This window comes from Larus michahellis, chromosome Z (genome assembly GCF_964199755.1).
Source record: "Larus michahellis chromosome Z, bLarMic1.1, whole genome shotgun sequence".
In the NCBI taxonomy this organism is placed as follows: domain Eukaryota; kingdom Metazoa; phylum Chordata; class Aves; order Charadriiformes; family Laridae; genus Larus; species Larus michahellis.
The window spans coordinates 73,921,645-73,937,803 of NC_133930.1; the positions used below are offsets into that span (position 1 = coordinate 73,921,645).

Consider the following 16,159-nt stretch of genomic DNA (forward strand, 5'->3'; position numbering starts at 1 on the left):
TGACATTTTAAAGTTTTATTGCTGATTGGAAATAAGACAACTATTGAAAACTCACAATTCTTTGCAGAATGGAATTTCCATCCCCTGTGCAGTTCTAGTGCTTATGCTCTGAGCCTCTGCCACGTGTTTTCATTCCTTTGTAAGTGCTACCCAATTGATTTCAGTGGGACTTTTCCTGCAGGGTACTACGCACGTGTATAGGAATCTACGAGCATTTGCCGTGTTACCTAGGTGCTGGTATCTGGACTTACGTCTTAGAGAAACAGAGTTTTCTAATATAGAATAATGAAATAAGATCTCGTTAGGAGCAGGCAAACAAAAACTGAAAGCAGTCCCAACTTACTGACAGCTCCTGAGTTAGAAGTTATTTATGAATAACAGATGCATGGTGAAAATCTTGATCTATTTAGGAAAAGAAAATTCAACAGCTTTCCCAAAAATGAATTGCTAATTACAAATGATCCTAAGTGGTTTAGTTGCAGTGTTTTTTTTAAACCAAATTTAGTGAGGCATTAATAATTGTTTAAACAATATATGAAACTTTTGTATTCCCATTTTATTTTCTTTGTATGTTGTTTAGCTTAACCACAAGACTTTTTCTTCAGAGCATTGTTGCAATGGAAAGGAACCCACACTCCCTGGTGGGCCCAGTTCCAATGTATTTTTAGATTGTGACTTGTATTTCATGATTTCACATCTCGAGTGTGCCAATTCCTTATAGAGACATAATGAACTGAGTTGCAGGGCAAGTGCCATAATGCTGTGTTGCTAGCATTTCCATTATTGTCCCTTTGCCCGCTCTAGAGAGTCTGCGGGGGGGAAACTCAATCATATACATGAAAATACACATTTATTGTATAGAGAAATTGCATAAATTATATTTGACTAGATGCAGAATAGAATAGTGCTCTATTCTAGGTATGTGTGCTGTATACAGTATAAGCATTACTCCCCATACACACAGAAAGCATAATCTGTTCCCTCTCATTGCATGTATGAATGTTACATGTGTAACCATAATGCTAAAATATAAAGAATTTAGAAGAATGGACTCGTTACTTTCAGAAAGGCACACGTGTAGAGTAAAACAGGAAGATTAACCTGTTATCTTTCCATTTTACGCAGCAAAAATCTTCACTGTATCTGCATACCTGATAATAGGTGCGTAATCAGGCAGATGGCAGTTCCCACTGAAGTCAGCAGGGCTACCCAGATGATTAATGCTCAGTGAGTGTTTCAGCAGCTTCTTGCCCCAAAGCTGCAAAACAGTGGCTGGATTTTCAGAAGTGTTGCTCCTTCACAGGCCTTTTGTGTCCTCAATGGGAAACTGCACATTTCAACTCTTGCTCAATTTTTGGTGTTGAAAAACACGCTCTGCCTTTAAAAATTATTCAGCCAACAACAGTAAAGGGGAAAAAAGACCTGTTTTCCAACTACAGATGCTTTGCCAAACCTCACAGTCCTTCACTGACCTCTTCTTCCTCTTTCTGTGCACTTTAACAGCTTTGAGAATTTCTGTCGCGCCCCTTTCTCACCCATCTAGTCTGATTAGATTATATGCCTTCACCGATGAGCTGTTTTGTCAGCGAAGGCTTTTGCAGAGAAAATTTGAGAAATGCATTCAAACCCAGAAATGATTCAAAGAAACCTACCTACTGCTGGTGTGAATGTTATTTCTGGTTAGAACAACTACTGTCACATAAGAAACAAGGTTTTGTTACTTTAAATTCTTTGGTTTTAGGTCCATAGATACCAAGTGCAAAAAACCTGATTGATTCAGAAGACGCTCTTCCACCCATGGAGATTTTTCTACACCACAGCATTCTGCCACAGGCAGGGTCACATTGATTTTCAACGGACTGTTATCTTATCTCCTCCTCATTGCAGCCTCTTTGAAACAAGGGAGTTGTCAGCCTGCATCTGCAGAGCTTTCTTTGTGACCAGTCCAACCCTTCAAAGACCACATTTGGTCAGAAAAAATATAAGCCAAAAAAAATGCATTTGTCATGCCCACCTTGCTTCTAACGTTCCCATACTAAAACAAATAAATAGACACCAGCCGTAGCTTGGACAAATGAAACCTCTCTTTTTCTAAATTTTTTATGTAATTTCAGGGGATACCAACCATGATAATTGCTCTCACTAAAACTTATAAGGAAAGATTAAATGTGACAATCTGCCATAGCACAAAACATTAGCAAACAGTGAAGTCTACTAAAAATCAGCTAAAGTTTTGAAAACTTTACTTGCTGCAGAAAATTAGCATTTCTTATACTTTTTGGTAGTTTATTGTGATCACTGCTTTGGAACTTGTCCCAGAAATCTGATCAGGTCCAGACACAGGCAAAATTTTGCACATAAGAAAACGTAATTTAATGGCTAGAGTGCTGGGCCTTGGAAATGCCACCTTCTCATCCCACCAGCTTCCTGCCGTATTTGCATTTTCTACTGTGTATAGCCTTAAAACCACAACCAAGTCAACAGGAAAGCCTGTAGTGAATTTTTGTGAATAACCTTCTTAGACTTTGGGAAACTTCTATGGATTTTCTTTCCTGTGTTGAGATGGATTAGCTTTATTCATACTGACACAGACTGTGCAGATCCAATGTTGCTGATCTGTAGTTTTACTGAACTTTAGGCAAGGCAGTTATTTTCTAGGCTCAGGTTGCCCATTTATTACAGAAAAAGGCTAGTGGTGTTTAGCTATCTACATCTCAGACCTGTCAAGACTTTAAAATGGAAGCATGTTTAGAAATCAAGGGTCTGGGAGGTGAAAAACGCAGTGCAGGAGTTACTGCATGTGTTATTTCACGGGGTCAGTGAGGCCAGTACGTACCTTATTTGCCACCTGACTTTCTGTTCCTGGCAGTAGCCAGCTCCAGGCAGAATTCCTACAGATGTCTGACTAACTTCCACAAGGAAATGACTAGCAGCTAGTGTTGACCAGTTGTCTCTGCACTTTAGGAAAAAAACACGGGCTTGAGACTGTTTTTGTTGACTCCAGACTGCCTTGCCTGCTCTGGAGCCACGTTTGTGCCCACTTGTGTCAGCCCAGGATAACTGCCCATCTGCAAGCAGGGATATGCAAAATTCAGCTCTGACCACCATACAGTACCTCCCAGCGGCATCTTCATGGTATGTATCCTGGTCACCTCATCCTTGAGTTTCCCTTCACAGTAATATGCCCCAATGGTTTCACTGGCCTGTTCCCTCTTCCACACCACTGTTTTGGCTGTTGCTCTCTTTGAATCTTCATTAACTTCCAGCGGTTCCCGGTGCTGGTTTGTCACATCCTCCTGGTCTCGGTCGATTGTGATAGACTCCCGGGAACGCCATTTGGAAGTGATACAGATAAGTGATGTCTCGGAGTTGCCCACCAGAGGGAATGAATTGATCAGTATGAGGTCCAGTGCCGCTTCCACTTTACCTAAGGAAAAAACCAAGAAGTAAAAAATTTTACTGCACAGTTTGATCAAATCACCAAATAAGCTGTTTCACCCAGTACTCAGGGTTTCTCGGGCTGGTGTCTTGCACAGCTTTTGTGGAAAATAAGAAGGCTAGTATTTTTATTAACTATTAACCATTCTGCTACACTGACTTTAGGATTTGCTTTTTATGTCATGAACAGATGGAGTCTGTACTTCTCAGAAGAGGGAATAAGCCTCGCAAGCTTGTGGAATTCCTTTTAAAAGCTGTTGGAGAAGCCCAAGGAAAACCATGTGTTGCAGAAGCCCATGGATCCTTGGATAGTTAGACGTGCATAAATGCCTCAAGCGTGGTACTTTGCTGGTAAAAGGGTTGGTAGATCATAAGGTTGTCAGTTTAATAGTTTTTCTTTTATATCCTTTACATGGATTTAATACGTATGAATTGATGTAAAGCACATATGTCTTTCAGCTATAGGAATTGGTAGTGCTTTGAACACTTGGAGTACTGTTTTTCAGCTGTTTTATGAATTTGGATTAATGATTTCATAATGGTTTCATGTTAACCATTCGAAGCCCTAACAGACAGCAGCAAGAACCATGGCACAAAGAAACTTTCTCAGAAACAAAGATCAAGTTGGCGGCAGTAGTAAAGCCATTTTTTATGAGGTTAGGTTTAAATCAATCGAAACAGCTCCATTTGATCAATAAACTGCTAGAAATACGTGGAGATGCAAGTTCTTTGAAAATTATAGATACAAGCCTAATTAAAACAGTCTCTGGCAGTGCGCTACAGGTTCAGTTGTTCAAATGTGCATAGCAGGAGGGAAATGCAGCTCTCCTATAATCAAAAATTTGCAGTTAACAGGCGTTTCCCTTTACTTCTGAAATTCAGGGTAAGGAGAAGGGAAACAGTAACATTTTTTCCATCTGAAACAGGAAGAATAATTGGTTTCTTTTATTCATCACATCTATTTTCCTGCTTTGGATACAAGTATATTTTGTATTTACGCAGAGGGACCCAATATTTATCACCACTCTGCTTCCAAATGTTTCTCTGATTGGAAGGAAGGGGTATAGCCTGCGATAAGGGAGTGCCAAAAGGTCTTCGTGCTGGCTGCAGCCTTTGCGTGTGTCTCTGCAGTGCTCGGGGCCAAGGGAGGAGGTCCTCCTCTGCTTCCAGTGCCAGCAACCACTCTGGGGACTGAAGTGTCTTGACAGCCCACCGACACTCACCACACCCAGCCACTCTGCCACCATCACCACCCTGCAACGCGCCCGCACAGATAACTTGCAGTCACACAATGGAGAAATGAAACCTTCTGGAAAGGACGCAGTGGCCATTAGAGTAAATATTACATAAAGGCACGGGTCAGCGAAGTCAGTTCATCCTGCTGCACATTACAAAAATAAATCCTTTGAAAAAAGTTAGAGGTGTGCGGTAGAAACGAGGCCAGGCTTGTTCACTCATTTTATAGGGCATTTATCGCAACATTTTTACTTTTGTATGGGGAACGCTTGTACCCTTACTATGGGTCTGAGACATCAGCTGAGGGCAGATGTAGTTTGACAGTCACCAACATTGAAAGCAGAGGGCTTCAGCTTATAACAGCAATGACCACATGCCAGGTAGAGATATTCTTAAAATCTTAAATTGCAAGATCCTTATTTCTGCAAACTTGTGTGAAACTCAGAACCAAATCTGGATCCAACCTCTGTGGCTTGATGTGATTATCTGTGTCGAGGTCAGGCAGGGTGCTACAGATCAGAAATGAAATATTTTGACGTTTCTGCCTAGCATCCACAGGGCACAGAGCTGCAATTGTCTTTCCGATACAGACGTATGGGCCCAAGTTGCTGGGGTCCTTCAGAGGGTGGCCGCTCATCCAGGGCTCCAGTACCATTTCTCTAATATTTCTCGTTCCTTCTGACTTACAACACTGAAAGGTGAAAATGACACTTCTTTCCCCACCCTGCATCTCAACTTTTTCATATGCTGAGAAAAAGCAGTAGAAGTCTGATTTTGAGCACTAGCTTTCATGATGCCTTTGATCCTTATACAAAACATAGCATAGAAATATCATATCAGATTCAGGGCATTTGCTGCATATTTCTCTATTTCTTTGTAATAATACCAATAGTGTAACCAAGGTATAAAATAAGCATAGCTCAGGCGTATTGCTTATTTACACTCGTGATTATTCCAGATGAATCAAAATCTAGCCATGGATGCATGCATAGTGTTCCGATTGATTTTCTAAATATAGGTATTTTTTGGTGACATTAGACACTGCAGAATAACCCAGGCATGCGTGAGGCAGATAGAGCACAGATGGAGTTTCATGCCTTCCTGGAGAAACACTAGAAGGTCTTTCTGTCTATAAAAGGGAGTAATACCTGTGCATAAGTATGGAATCATATGCCAAGCATGACATGGCAGCTGAGGTTTCACAGCTGGAATATATTGCAAGCAGAAATTAAAATATATCCAGTTGAAAGTTTTGCACTAAAAAAGCTATGCTTTAGGTGTATTTAAAGAAAAAAAAAAAAAAGCAGCACTCTAGCAGCGTATGGACTTGCAGGCAACTCACTCGTTCAACTCAGAATCTAGTAGGACTGGGATTTTAAAGTCAGCCTAAGGCGTCTGAGGTGATAGGGAGGCTTTCTTCCACTCTGCGGGGAGTTCCTACCCTCAGATTGTAGAAAAAAGCCACAGAAAAGTGTAAAATCCACATATGCTTTTTGCTTAGGAATTCCTACATCATCTCTCTCTGGTAACACAACTTAAACTAACCCAACTGTGGTTGCTGAAAAGGAATTTATCTAGTCTGGCAAAGGCTAAGCAAATCCTGCCCTTGATGTTAATGAAGACTTTGAGTATGTAAGGACCAAATAAGGACAACAGGATTTAGCTCTCTGAGAAAAGCACAACAAATACAGACAGGAAACATCCTGTCTCTGTACCAGTGACAATCCTCTGTGCTTCCTTGAAAAATCCCTTTGACTCCTGACCTGGTCCTTGAAGAGTTGACCTTATCAGGAAGGCAATTTGCTGTGTGTGCAAATACATTTTAAGAAGAGAAAGCACTTGCAGAAGGCTAATGCTGGAAATGGGAGATGCCACGCAGAGAGGATTCATTGCCCGGTATTTATGACACGCACTCATTGTGGCACAGTGCTCTGAGCCCCTCCAGCACAGAGAAAAGGGCATCGTCTAAGCAGTAAGCTTAAATATTAGCACACCTACTATAACACAAACAGCAAAATGAATGCAGGCAGACCTTTGCAGTTCCTCTTGGCCCTCTCCTAACTACAGGACTATGGTCTCTCTTGCTAGGAGATGCCCAGCCGTGTCTTCCACAGCTTCTCTAGTACATCTTTGCCTGGGAAAATTGTGCTGAACAGAGAATAAGTGTGTACCATGCTGTCTCTGCAGCCCCTGTGCATTCTAATTCCCTACCAAATTGCCATTCATACAGGCACAGACTCACCATATTTTCTGTGCTGTGTCGCACCAGCAAAACTGAGCCAGGACCAGCTGGAAGAAACAGAAATTCCCTGGAACACATCCCAGACGCAGGTCTGCTCAAAGAGCAAGAAAATCTCTGGTAAAGTTTAAAAACTCACTTCCCTAAATCAGAATTGGTGCTAGACAGTAGTTCAGGAATAAATGCTGCAATCTCAAGCTGAGATAGTCTAATGTAGTAGAACATAGAATCATAGAATAGTCTGGGTTGGAAGGGACCTTTAAAGGTCATCTAGTCCAACCCCAACTGCAATGAGCAGATCAACTAGATCAGGTTGCTCAGAGCCCTGTCCCACCTAACTTTGAGTATTTACAGGGATGGGGCACCTGCCACCTCTCTGGGCAACTTGTTCCAGTGCCTCACCACCCTCACCATAAAAAATTTCTTCTTTATATCTAGTCTGAATCTATCCTCTTTTAGTATAAAACTGTTACCCCTTCTCCTATCACAGCAGGCCCTGCTAAAAAGTTTGTCCCTGTCTTTCCTGTAGGCCTTCTTAAGGTACTGGAAGGCCACTATAAGGTCTCCCTGGAGCCTTCTCTTCTCCAGGCTGAACAGCCCCAACTCTCTCAGCCTGTCTTCACAGGAGAAGTCCTCCAGCCCTCTGATCATCTTTGTGGCCCTCATCTGGACCCTCTCAAACATGTCCATGTCTTTTCTGTGCTGAGGGCTCCAGAGTTGGATGCAGTCCTCCAGGTGGGATCTTACCAAAGCACAGCAGAGGGGCAAAATGACCTTCCTCGACCTGCTGGTCACTCTTCTTTTGATGTGGCCTGGGATGTGGTTGGCTTTCTGGGCTGCAAGTGCACATTGCCAGCTCATGTTGAGCTTTTCATCCACCATTACCACCATATCCTTCTGTGCGGAGCAGCTCTCAATCCCTTCATCCCCCAGCCTGCATTGGTACTGGGGATTGCTCTGACCTGGGTGCAGGACCTTGCACTTGGCCTTGTTGAACATCACGATGTTCACACGGGCCCACTTCTCAAGCTTGTCCAGGTCCCTCTGGATGGCATCCTGCCCCTCAGGTGTGTCAACCGCACCACTCAGCTTGATGTCATCCACAAACTTGCAAGGGTGCACTCAATCCCACTATATCCCACTATATCAATCCCACAATATCAATAAAGTTATTGAACAGTACTGGTCCCAATACAGACCACTGAGGGACATGACTTGTCACTGAGCTCCATCCGGACAATGAGCTGTTGACCATTACCCTCTGAATGAGTACACACAGCAAGTCTTATGAGAATAGAAAAGCGTTATGGTTTGTCCTTTCATCTCAGAAAGTCCCTGCCCACATAATTCCGGATTTACATTGTTAACCCTTGTCTGGTCCCCAGGAAATCACAGAAATATTCAAGACAATTTGTACCGAATGTGAGGCCTTTGCACAGTTGCCTGTAAATTGGAAAAGTGTTCACTACTGTGGAGTGGCTGAAATTCCTCTACCATAGCAAGCAGCCAGAGGGGTCAGCTCCACCAACATAAAGGATAACCATACCACACTGCCCCCAAACATATTTAGTTAGATAAACATATCACTAGTCCATATTTCCAAGGTGTATTGAGAATACAAAGTTCTGAGTAAATGTTTTAGCTATTAATTAATACTGAGTGTAGTGGAAGGAAAGAAATTCATTAGACGTTACAAATCTAGTGATGTATGTGTTTTCCTTATACTTGTAGAGCTTTATTATTAATTGCTTGAAGTGACTATAAGCTAGAAGTCCTTCCTGTGGTATTTGGAGCATAACAGAGGCAAAAGAAGAGCTGTGATAAGAGGTAAGTGGAAAGATTAATAATTTTAAAGTACTAATTATTTAAAAGAAGAGGGGAGGGCAGAAATTTCCAGTAAATTCCACCCCTTTTCTTTCATCAGATGACGCAAGGGGAATAAAAGGTGATGTAATTTGAAATGCTTACAGACTTCTTAAATTTTTTACTGCTATTGCTTGGAACACGAATTATTTCTGCTATGAACTATCTGGCAATAGGAATGTAAAGCATATAGCTACTGTACGAGCAGAGAAAAAAGTAGAATCTGTGCTTAGTTTAGGCTTGGTGTTATGCTGAAAGTAAAACAGGCAGTTGTACATGGCGGTCAGTGCAGGATTTAAAAATCATTTTGAGACTGATAGAAGCCTATGTCCCAGACTGTCAAGTCATCAACCCCTTCTTCAAGTCTCTTAAAAACCAACACTAAGCATTCCCTCTGCTTGAAAGAGTAAGGATTTGATTTAGAACCAACCTAACTTGTTAAATAGCTTGCACCTCAGTATTTCGCATTGTGTCTTGTTTTGTAGTTACAAGCTCAGCTGTACCCTCCTCGATTGTATTTTTCTGTAGAATGTCACACATCAGATTAAAAGAATTTAATTAATCTATTTAGAAAAACAAATGTCAATCACGTAAACTGAAAAAGTACAGTATCCGATTAATTCTCAGTGAAGTACTGAATAAATTACTCGACTTTTTTTTTTTTAATTAACTAATTAGACAATTTAGAAGATAATCAGGATGGAAATAATGTAAGTGAAATATGAAGAGGTTAACCAAATAGATACCCAATCCCCATGTCTCCTCTCCCTTAAAAAAAAAAAGAAAGAGAGAAGAAAGAATAGAGTATTCCACACTTAATATTAAAGCTAGCCAGAAACTAACCCAAAACATTAGCTGTTTGGGGATATTTTCATATGGAGAGTGGAACATATACCACATCAGAATTTGACAATCTTTATTTCCTCTTTTTCTGTGCACTCAACAGTTCTCTTATCAATCTTGGTTATTTTTTGTTCATTCTCTAAAAAAGTGAATGATTTCAGGGGTCTTTGAAATCACAAATTCATTTTATGGGCTCCGTAGTCTCTTAGTGTCCTGGAAACTTCATCCGGGATGCAAAGATAGCAGCAGCTCAGGTAATTTCTCCCAGTGAGTCAAGTTCTCCTCTGACAGCACAGTCCTCCACAGGAGAACAAGGCTGAAATTATTATTACCCAAGCAAGTTAAGATTCCTTGGCACATGGCAGCAGCAACTGGGTCAAAAAAAAAAAAAAAAAAGAAAAAAGAAAAAAAAAAGAGAGAGACAGAAATGCTGCTGAAAAAGAGAAAAAAGTCAGGTTTGCCAATAAAGTCTTTTTTGCTGTCCATGGGAAGAATCTTACTGCTTGTATCTTACATGATGCCACTATGAGAAGCCATGGGACGGCTCACAGCTCAAAGAATACTGAGACCTCTTGCCCTTATAAATAGGGCATTATTTGTGGAGGGAAGGTATTTTGAAAATAATAAGAGACAAAAAAATTAGTGACAGAACATCACTTTGCTACTCAGTAGTAGTGTGAACGCCAGAGCACATGTGTGAAAAATAAAATAGTCTATCAAAGCTACTAGGGATAATGGTTTCTTACAGACCATTGGGTACATCTGGAACAGCTGAAGGAAACAAAACTGCCATCTTGCAAAATAGAATGAAATTGTTTTCTCTACATTTCAGTTGTTTCACAATCCATTAAAGCAATCTTTTAAGATGAAAAAGCTAGAAAATAAACACTGGTGCAGCTTGGTTGGGTGTTTCCCGGTGAGCTGCCTAAATGTGTGGGTGTAAGTAATCAAAATGTAGAAAGACGTTTTCTCATGACTTCTCCTTAGGCCCGGTTGACCATAAGGAAGTAAAGCCGAAAACAACATATCAGCAGAAATTGCTTGTTGAACAACCAGCTGACAGTGTGCTAGGTAGTGCTGAAAAAGGATGAGGGATTTGGGAAAGCTCGCATAGGACAGGCTTATAGTTCAGATACATCTGGCTGGATTTGCAGCTAGCCAAATACGGGTACCACCACCAATAAAGCATTTGCAAGCAAGAATAAATATGTCCATAACAAGGGTGATCCTTGTAAGTTGCACCATGAAGCTACTATGTGTACGGCATGCATAAGCTGTATGTTGTTTGTGTGCATATGCCAAGCTGAATAAAATTGCAAAATAATATAGGGAATCAATTAGTCTTCATAGAATATATCACCGCGCACGACAGGCGTAAGGTTAGTTGTCTGGAAGTGTCTGTGAGCGCTGGCTGCTGGATGGCCATACCCTAACACGTTCTGCATGTACAGTAGCGTACCCTCGCTTTGCCACTTACTGATTTTTCTGAGTAGGGTAGCAGGAGATGTTTCTGGTGCTAAGCACACTGTGTGACTAATGAGGCTCAGGTGCCTGAACAGTGTCAGGTTTGGGATGAACAGCCACAAAATAATACAAGAGGAAATCATCAGCACGATCGGAAGTGCAGATGGAGCTGCACTTTCGAGAGAGACTTGTTACACTCCAAAGGACAAATTAACCAAGCCACAGGCTGCCATAATGCAAAAACTAAATAAATACCAGGCAAGGAAAATACTGACCTTGAAGCAAATATTTTACATATACTACCCTTGAATACAGAAATGTCAGTTGTGAACCTGTCTTTCAAAAATCCTTTCAGAACTTAGTGAATGCCTAATATCTTCACACCCTAAAAGCATTTCCTAGTGATGAATTACAAAAAATGATTTTTGCTGTTTTTTTTTTTTTTTTTACTTCTTTATGATATGACCCTTGTTTAATATTATTAGTGCACGTTCTTAGTTTGGCTGTTAGCTGGAGAACAGTTATCAAATCTGCGCCCTAAAAAACAATCAGCATTTTAAACTCCTTACAGGAAAGACTCCAGGTCAGATATGGGCTGCTTCTTTGCTATGTGTCTCCACTAAAAACACGGTGGAACAACATCCTAAATATGATCTTGCCACTAGCACAGGGTAGACACTATCTTTGGAGGGCCGTTCTTCTTCGCAATTTCTCCCTCCAGTCCCAGCGTGTCACAGTGGGAGCTGACCATGGAACTACACATCTGTCTCACACAAGTGGTAAGTGCATCCATTTTTGATTCATTTCTTCTACCTACCCAACACACTCCAACCACAATGACTTTCAAAGGTCTTCCAGGGAAAGCTGAACAGGGGTTCTGTGTGTTTAAGAGACAAGTCTGGGCCAAGCAGGCTGAAGTCTATGGGACCAATACAGAGCAGGTTTCCAGCCCAGGTAGTTCTCATTGTGGGCACATGAAGGACCAAATCCACATCTTCCCTGCCCTAAAGCCAGCTGCTTTGCTACAATCAGTGTCTCTGACTTCTATACTCCCTCTTGTTCCACATAAAGCCTTCCAGATGAAATTCTTGCTGGTATCAGGCCATCTTTGCAAAATGTTACAACTTGTTGTTTTTTTTTTCCCTGAAATGAAATTTCAGCAAAAAAATAATCCATCCAACCAGCTTAATTATGACTAAATACCCAAACAATCTATTGTACATACATATATATAGTGTATATATATATATGTGAAATCTGCATCTAAAACAATAGCACATGTTAGTATTTGTGAATGTAGTGTGATTTCACTTCACCCTTTTAGATTTTATTCCTCTGGGTCTGATGCAACGCCTTCTCACTCCTGACTATTCCCAGCTGCTGAAATGGCCTTTGGGAATACGGGCTTCCTGAGAGCTACTCTACCTCTCACTAGGTCTGTACCAGGGACACACCAAAAGCAAACTCTAAAGCTAAAAATTAAAAAGAACTGAAAAGAATCAGCCCACTTTTGTAACTCCACTTAGAGGAGGTGCACAGAGGTGCCCACACAGGCTGAAGCTGTTGTTTTTGGCTTCCAGATGCAGAGTCAGGGGGTGATGAATTAGGTCACAGCTGGTACTTTTTTTCTTTGCAAACATACAGCCAACGCTGTAACTAGAACAGAACAGCTCTCTTTCACCAATAAGACAGATTCATCAATTTTGTAGTCGTGATGGTCCTAACAGAACTGTGCAGAAACACCAACATTCAGCAGGTCAGAGATTCAGCCAGTGATTCCTGTGGCAGGCCCATCATTTGTGGGTTAGATGAAGGCTACATCTCAAGAAGAGTCTAGATTCCATGCAAACTTCAGACTCATGCAAAAGGCAGCAGGATACTGTTCCCTCTGGGTAAATAACCTGAGTGTGGAAGGCAGATGCAATTGCTGGGTCTCCCAAATCAAATACACTTCAGCAACAAGGATGAAAACTGCATTAGTAGTTTGGTAATTTAGGTGTCTGAAATGTTGTGTGTCAGTGTAATGTCTAGTGAGCACAGTTTTGAAATACCTGAGATTAAAAGCTCAAATGTGGTTTGTGTCCACTGCTTTGGCTGTGGGAGGCTCAAACCCCCAGCGCCGCAGCCGTAGGACAGACTGGTTTAAGTTCAGACACTATTTCGGTCTGACAACAGCATATTTGAAGATACTCACACACGCTTAGTCCCATTAATTACGGGAAGAATGACTCTTCACTGTCACAGGCACGTATTAACTAGAGGTTAACACAGGTTTTCTTCAGGTTAAGTTAAACTTCACAAGAGAAAAACAAGTCTTGAAACAGAATTATTAGAACTTTCCAGTCTAACTAAAAATTATGATTTCTTGTAATTTTGAAGAGCCTACAGCACATTATAATGGTGCTTGTGTGTCTGGTAATGTATATTAAAAGCTGTTTAAATTTCTAAATATGTAAATGAGTCACATAATGATAATACATACAATTTATGTATTTTTTTGGTAACATCTACTGATCCCAAAGAAAATGCAGCCATGAACAGGGATTACAAGGATCTACCACCGAATGCCACTGCACTGTTAGCTCCACAGTTACCCTTTCTTAAAAGGCTAATATAACCTTTTGAGTCTTTTACCATATATGGGTCCAACAGCTAAATAATAAATAAATAAATAAATAAAAAAAAAAAAATCCAATATTTCTAGAAACCCACTAGATTTAAGATTATTGGTAGAGCAAGTCTATAGCACAGAAGATTCTGTCTGTCTTGGAGGACGGAGACATTTGACAATGTATTTATTTTTTGCAAGAAATAGTCAAAGAGATGCGCTTTAAACTGTTTTTAATTGTTGCTGGTTTCCTCAAACCTCTTACTGATGGTGGCCATCTTGCTAAAATATGGCTCACACATGAATATTTCTGCGACTTGGCCCACTGTGAGAAGCTGCAAGCGAATTTCCAGACCATCTGAGGGTGTTGTCAAGAGGCAAAAGCCAAGTTCTGGCACTTGTTCTTTGCTTTGTCCTCAGCCTTCCAAGGGAGTAGGTGAGCCTGTGGCTCTTATGTCATGAGGACTTAAGAGATCGTACCTAGCCACAAGCTTGGTGGATCCATACTTCAGCATGGATGCCAGGATCATTTTGATTCTACACAATGATGACTGGAGTAGCATCAACCGAAAGAAAAACACATGGCGATGCTCAGTTCATTTTCAAGAACCCTGACAGGATTAAACTCAACCCCTTGTCAATTTAATTGAACATTTGCTATGGCAAGTGGTGACCACATACACAGTGCAAAAGCGAGCCCTTGTGTATATTTGAACGTTACCTTCAGAACTTTAGCTTTTAGCTCTAGCTGTGAATGGAGTACTGTTATTAAAAAAAAAAAAAGAAAACAAACCACAAACAAAAAAAAGACATTAAATCAAAGCCCATTTCTCGTAATGGGATCCAAGCCCTCACCTTGGAAAAGGGTGGAGCGGGTTTTGTGCCTACCCAGCAACACACCCAGAGCAGCCGGCGCTCATCGGGGACAAGGTTAAGCCAGTTCACTGTCTGCCCCCAGGGTAAAGCCTGCCCTGCTCGGGGAATGTCAGCCCCGCTTTCCTGAACTCCGCCTGCAGTATCTAGAGGAAAGCGGGCTCGCATTGTCTTCCCCCGCTCGCCCCAGGAAACATGATATCATTCTCAAACAAAAGCGGGAAAGCTGACAGATCTATTGAGATGGGTGTGACTGCAGCACACACCTCGCTGGTCAGACCCGGTGGAAAAGGCAGTGACCGGCAGCTCTTCAGGGCTGGGCTGTCCGCACTGCCCGTGTTTATAGCTAATCTCCACCGCCGACTTGTTGCTCCCGTACGTGTGGCTTCATGCACCGTGCTTGCTCTCTGTGTCAATTAGGTGTAAGTTACCACGTAGAGAAACAGGAGAGACAAGGAAAAAGGGTTGGGGTGACTAAACTTTCTTTTATTCACCATCCATAATGCTTATAGCACCAGGTATCTCCTTAAAGTGAAAAGCTGGAAGTGACCTGAGGGCTAGATAGTTTGAATCAATGTGCAGCTAAGAAACTTAAGCCACAAAAGAGGAATTGGTAAACACTATGCAGCCTATTACAGCAATGGCTAGATATGAATACTTCCAAACATGCGTTCAACAGATTTTAAACACTTCCCCCCCCACCCCGTATTAATCTGTAGCCTTTTACAGATGCCGAAAGTAACATCTCAAACTCATCTGTTCATAATTTCACTTAGCTATTAACATGCTGTTAATCAAGGAGATCTGGAAATTGTAAAGCAAGTTACATGGCAACGCAGACTTCTGCCTTTTCTTGCCATTTTCTGGTTTTCATTGCAGCATAATCCGCAGTGTTACAGCACATTATCTTTTTACGGCGAGATGGACTGTAACAAGCTATGCATATCTCAATGAAACAGTTAAGAGTGAGCTGAGTCTAAGGTTATTGTGTGAGTTGTATTTCTCCGTTACAGATTTTGCTTGGTCTGTTAGCTACAAGAAACTGTCCAGAAAACCAAAATATGGATAGTGAAAGCAATACTGAAATTCTGAGCAGCTAGGAATCCAATGGGAAGAGCGCAGGCTTCCTCAGGGCTCTGCTTGCGATAGCTTCAGCAAAGCATCTCTAACGTTAATGCTCTGAAGACTATAACCTAAATTTTCATTAGTATAATCTTATTGTATACCTTTCTGCAGATATCTCTTACAACTAACTTCTGATTTGCTGAGCTAATGACATTTGCTGATAATACTGAATTATTCTTTAGCTGTATTTGAAGTGTTATTAATTGACCTTATATAATGTGCATTATTCTACCCTCTTTGTCCACTGACTTTCATCTAGATTTCAGTTGTGGAATCCTGTCTAGAACTTGACTAAAATCAGGTGCTGGAATACCTAGAAACATCAACTTTTCCTACTGCTCAGCCAGTTCATATAGTCAGACACAGAAAAAGTCAACATTTAGTCTGTATTTAGAGCAGATATTCTTGGGGAAAGACATCATTGGTTTCAAAGTAATGAGCTTTATGAAAAAGTTAATACCATGAGACAG

General features: G+C 41.1%; 1 protein-coding gene across 1 annotated transcript in view; it reads right to left on the reverse strand.

The window, feature by feature from the left end:
• TEK (TEK receptor tyrosine kinase) overlaps positions 1 to 16,159 on the reverse strand; it is a 41,500-nt gene that overhangs the window by 24,620 nt on the left and 721 nt on the right. The window contains exon 2 of the mRNA XM_074569352.1: positions 3,116 to 3,427. Coding sequence (XP_074425453.1) covers positions 3,116 to 3,427 — 312 coding nt within the window. The remainder of the gene's footprint in view (positions 1 to 3,115; positions 3,428 to 16,159) is intronic.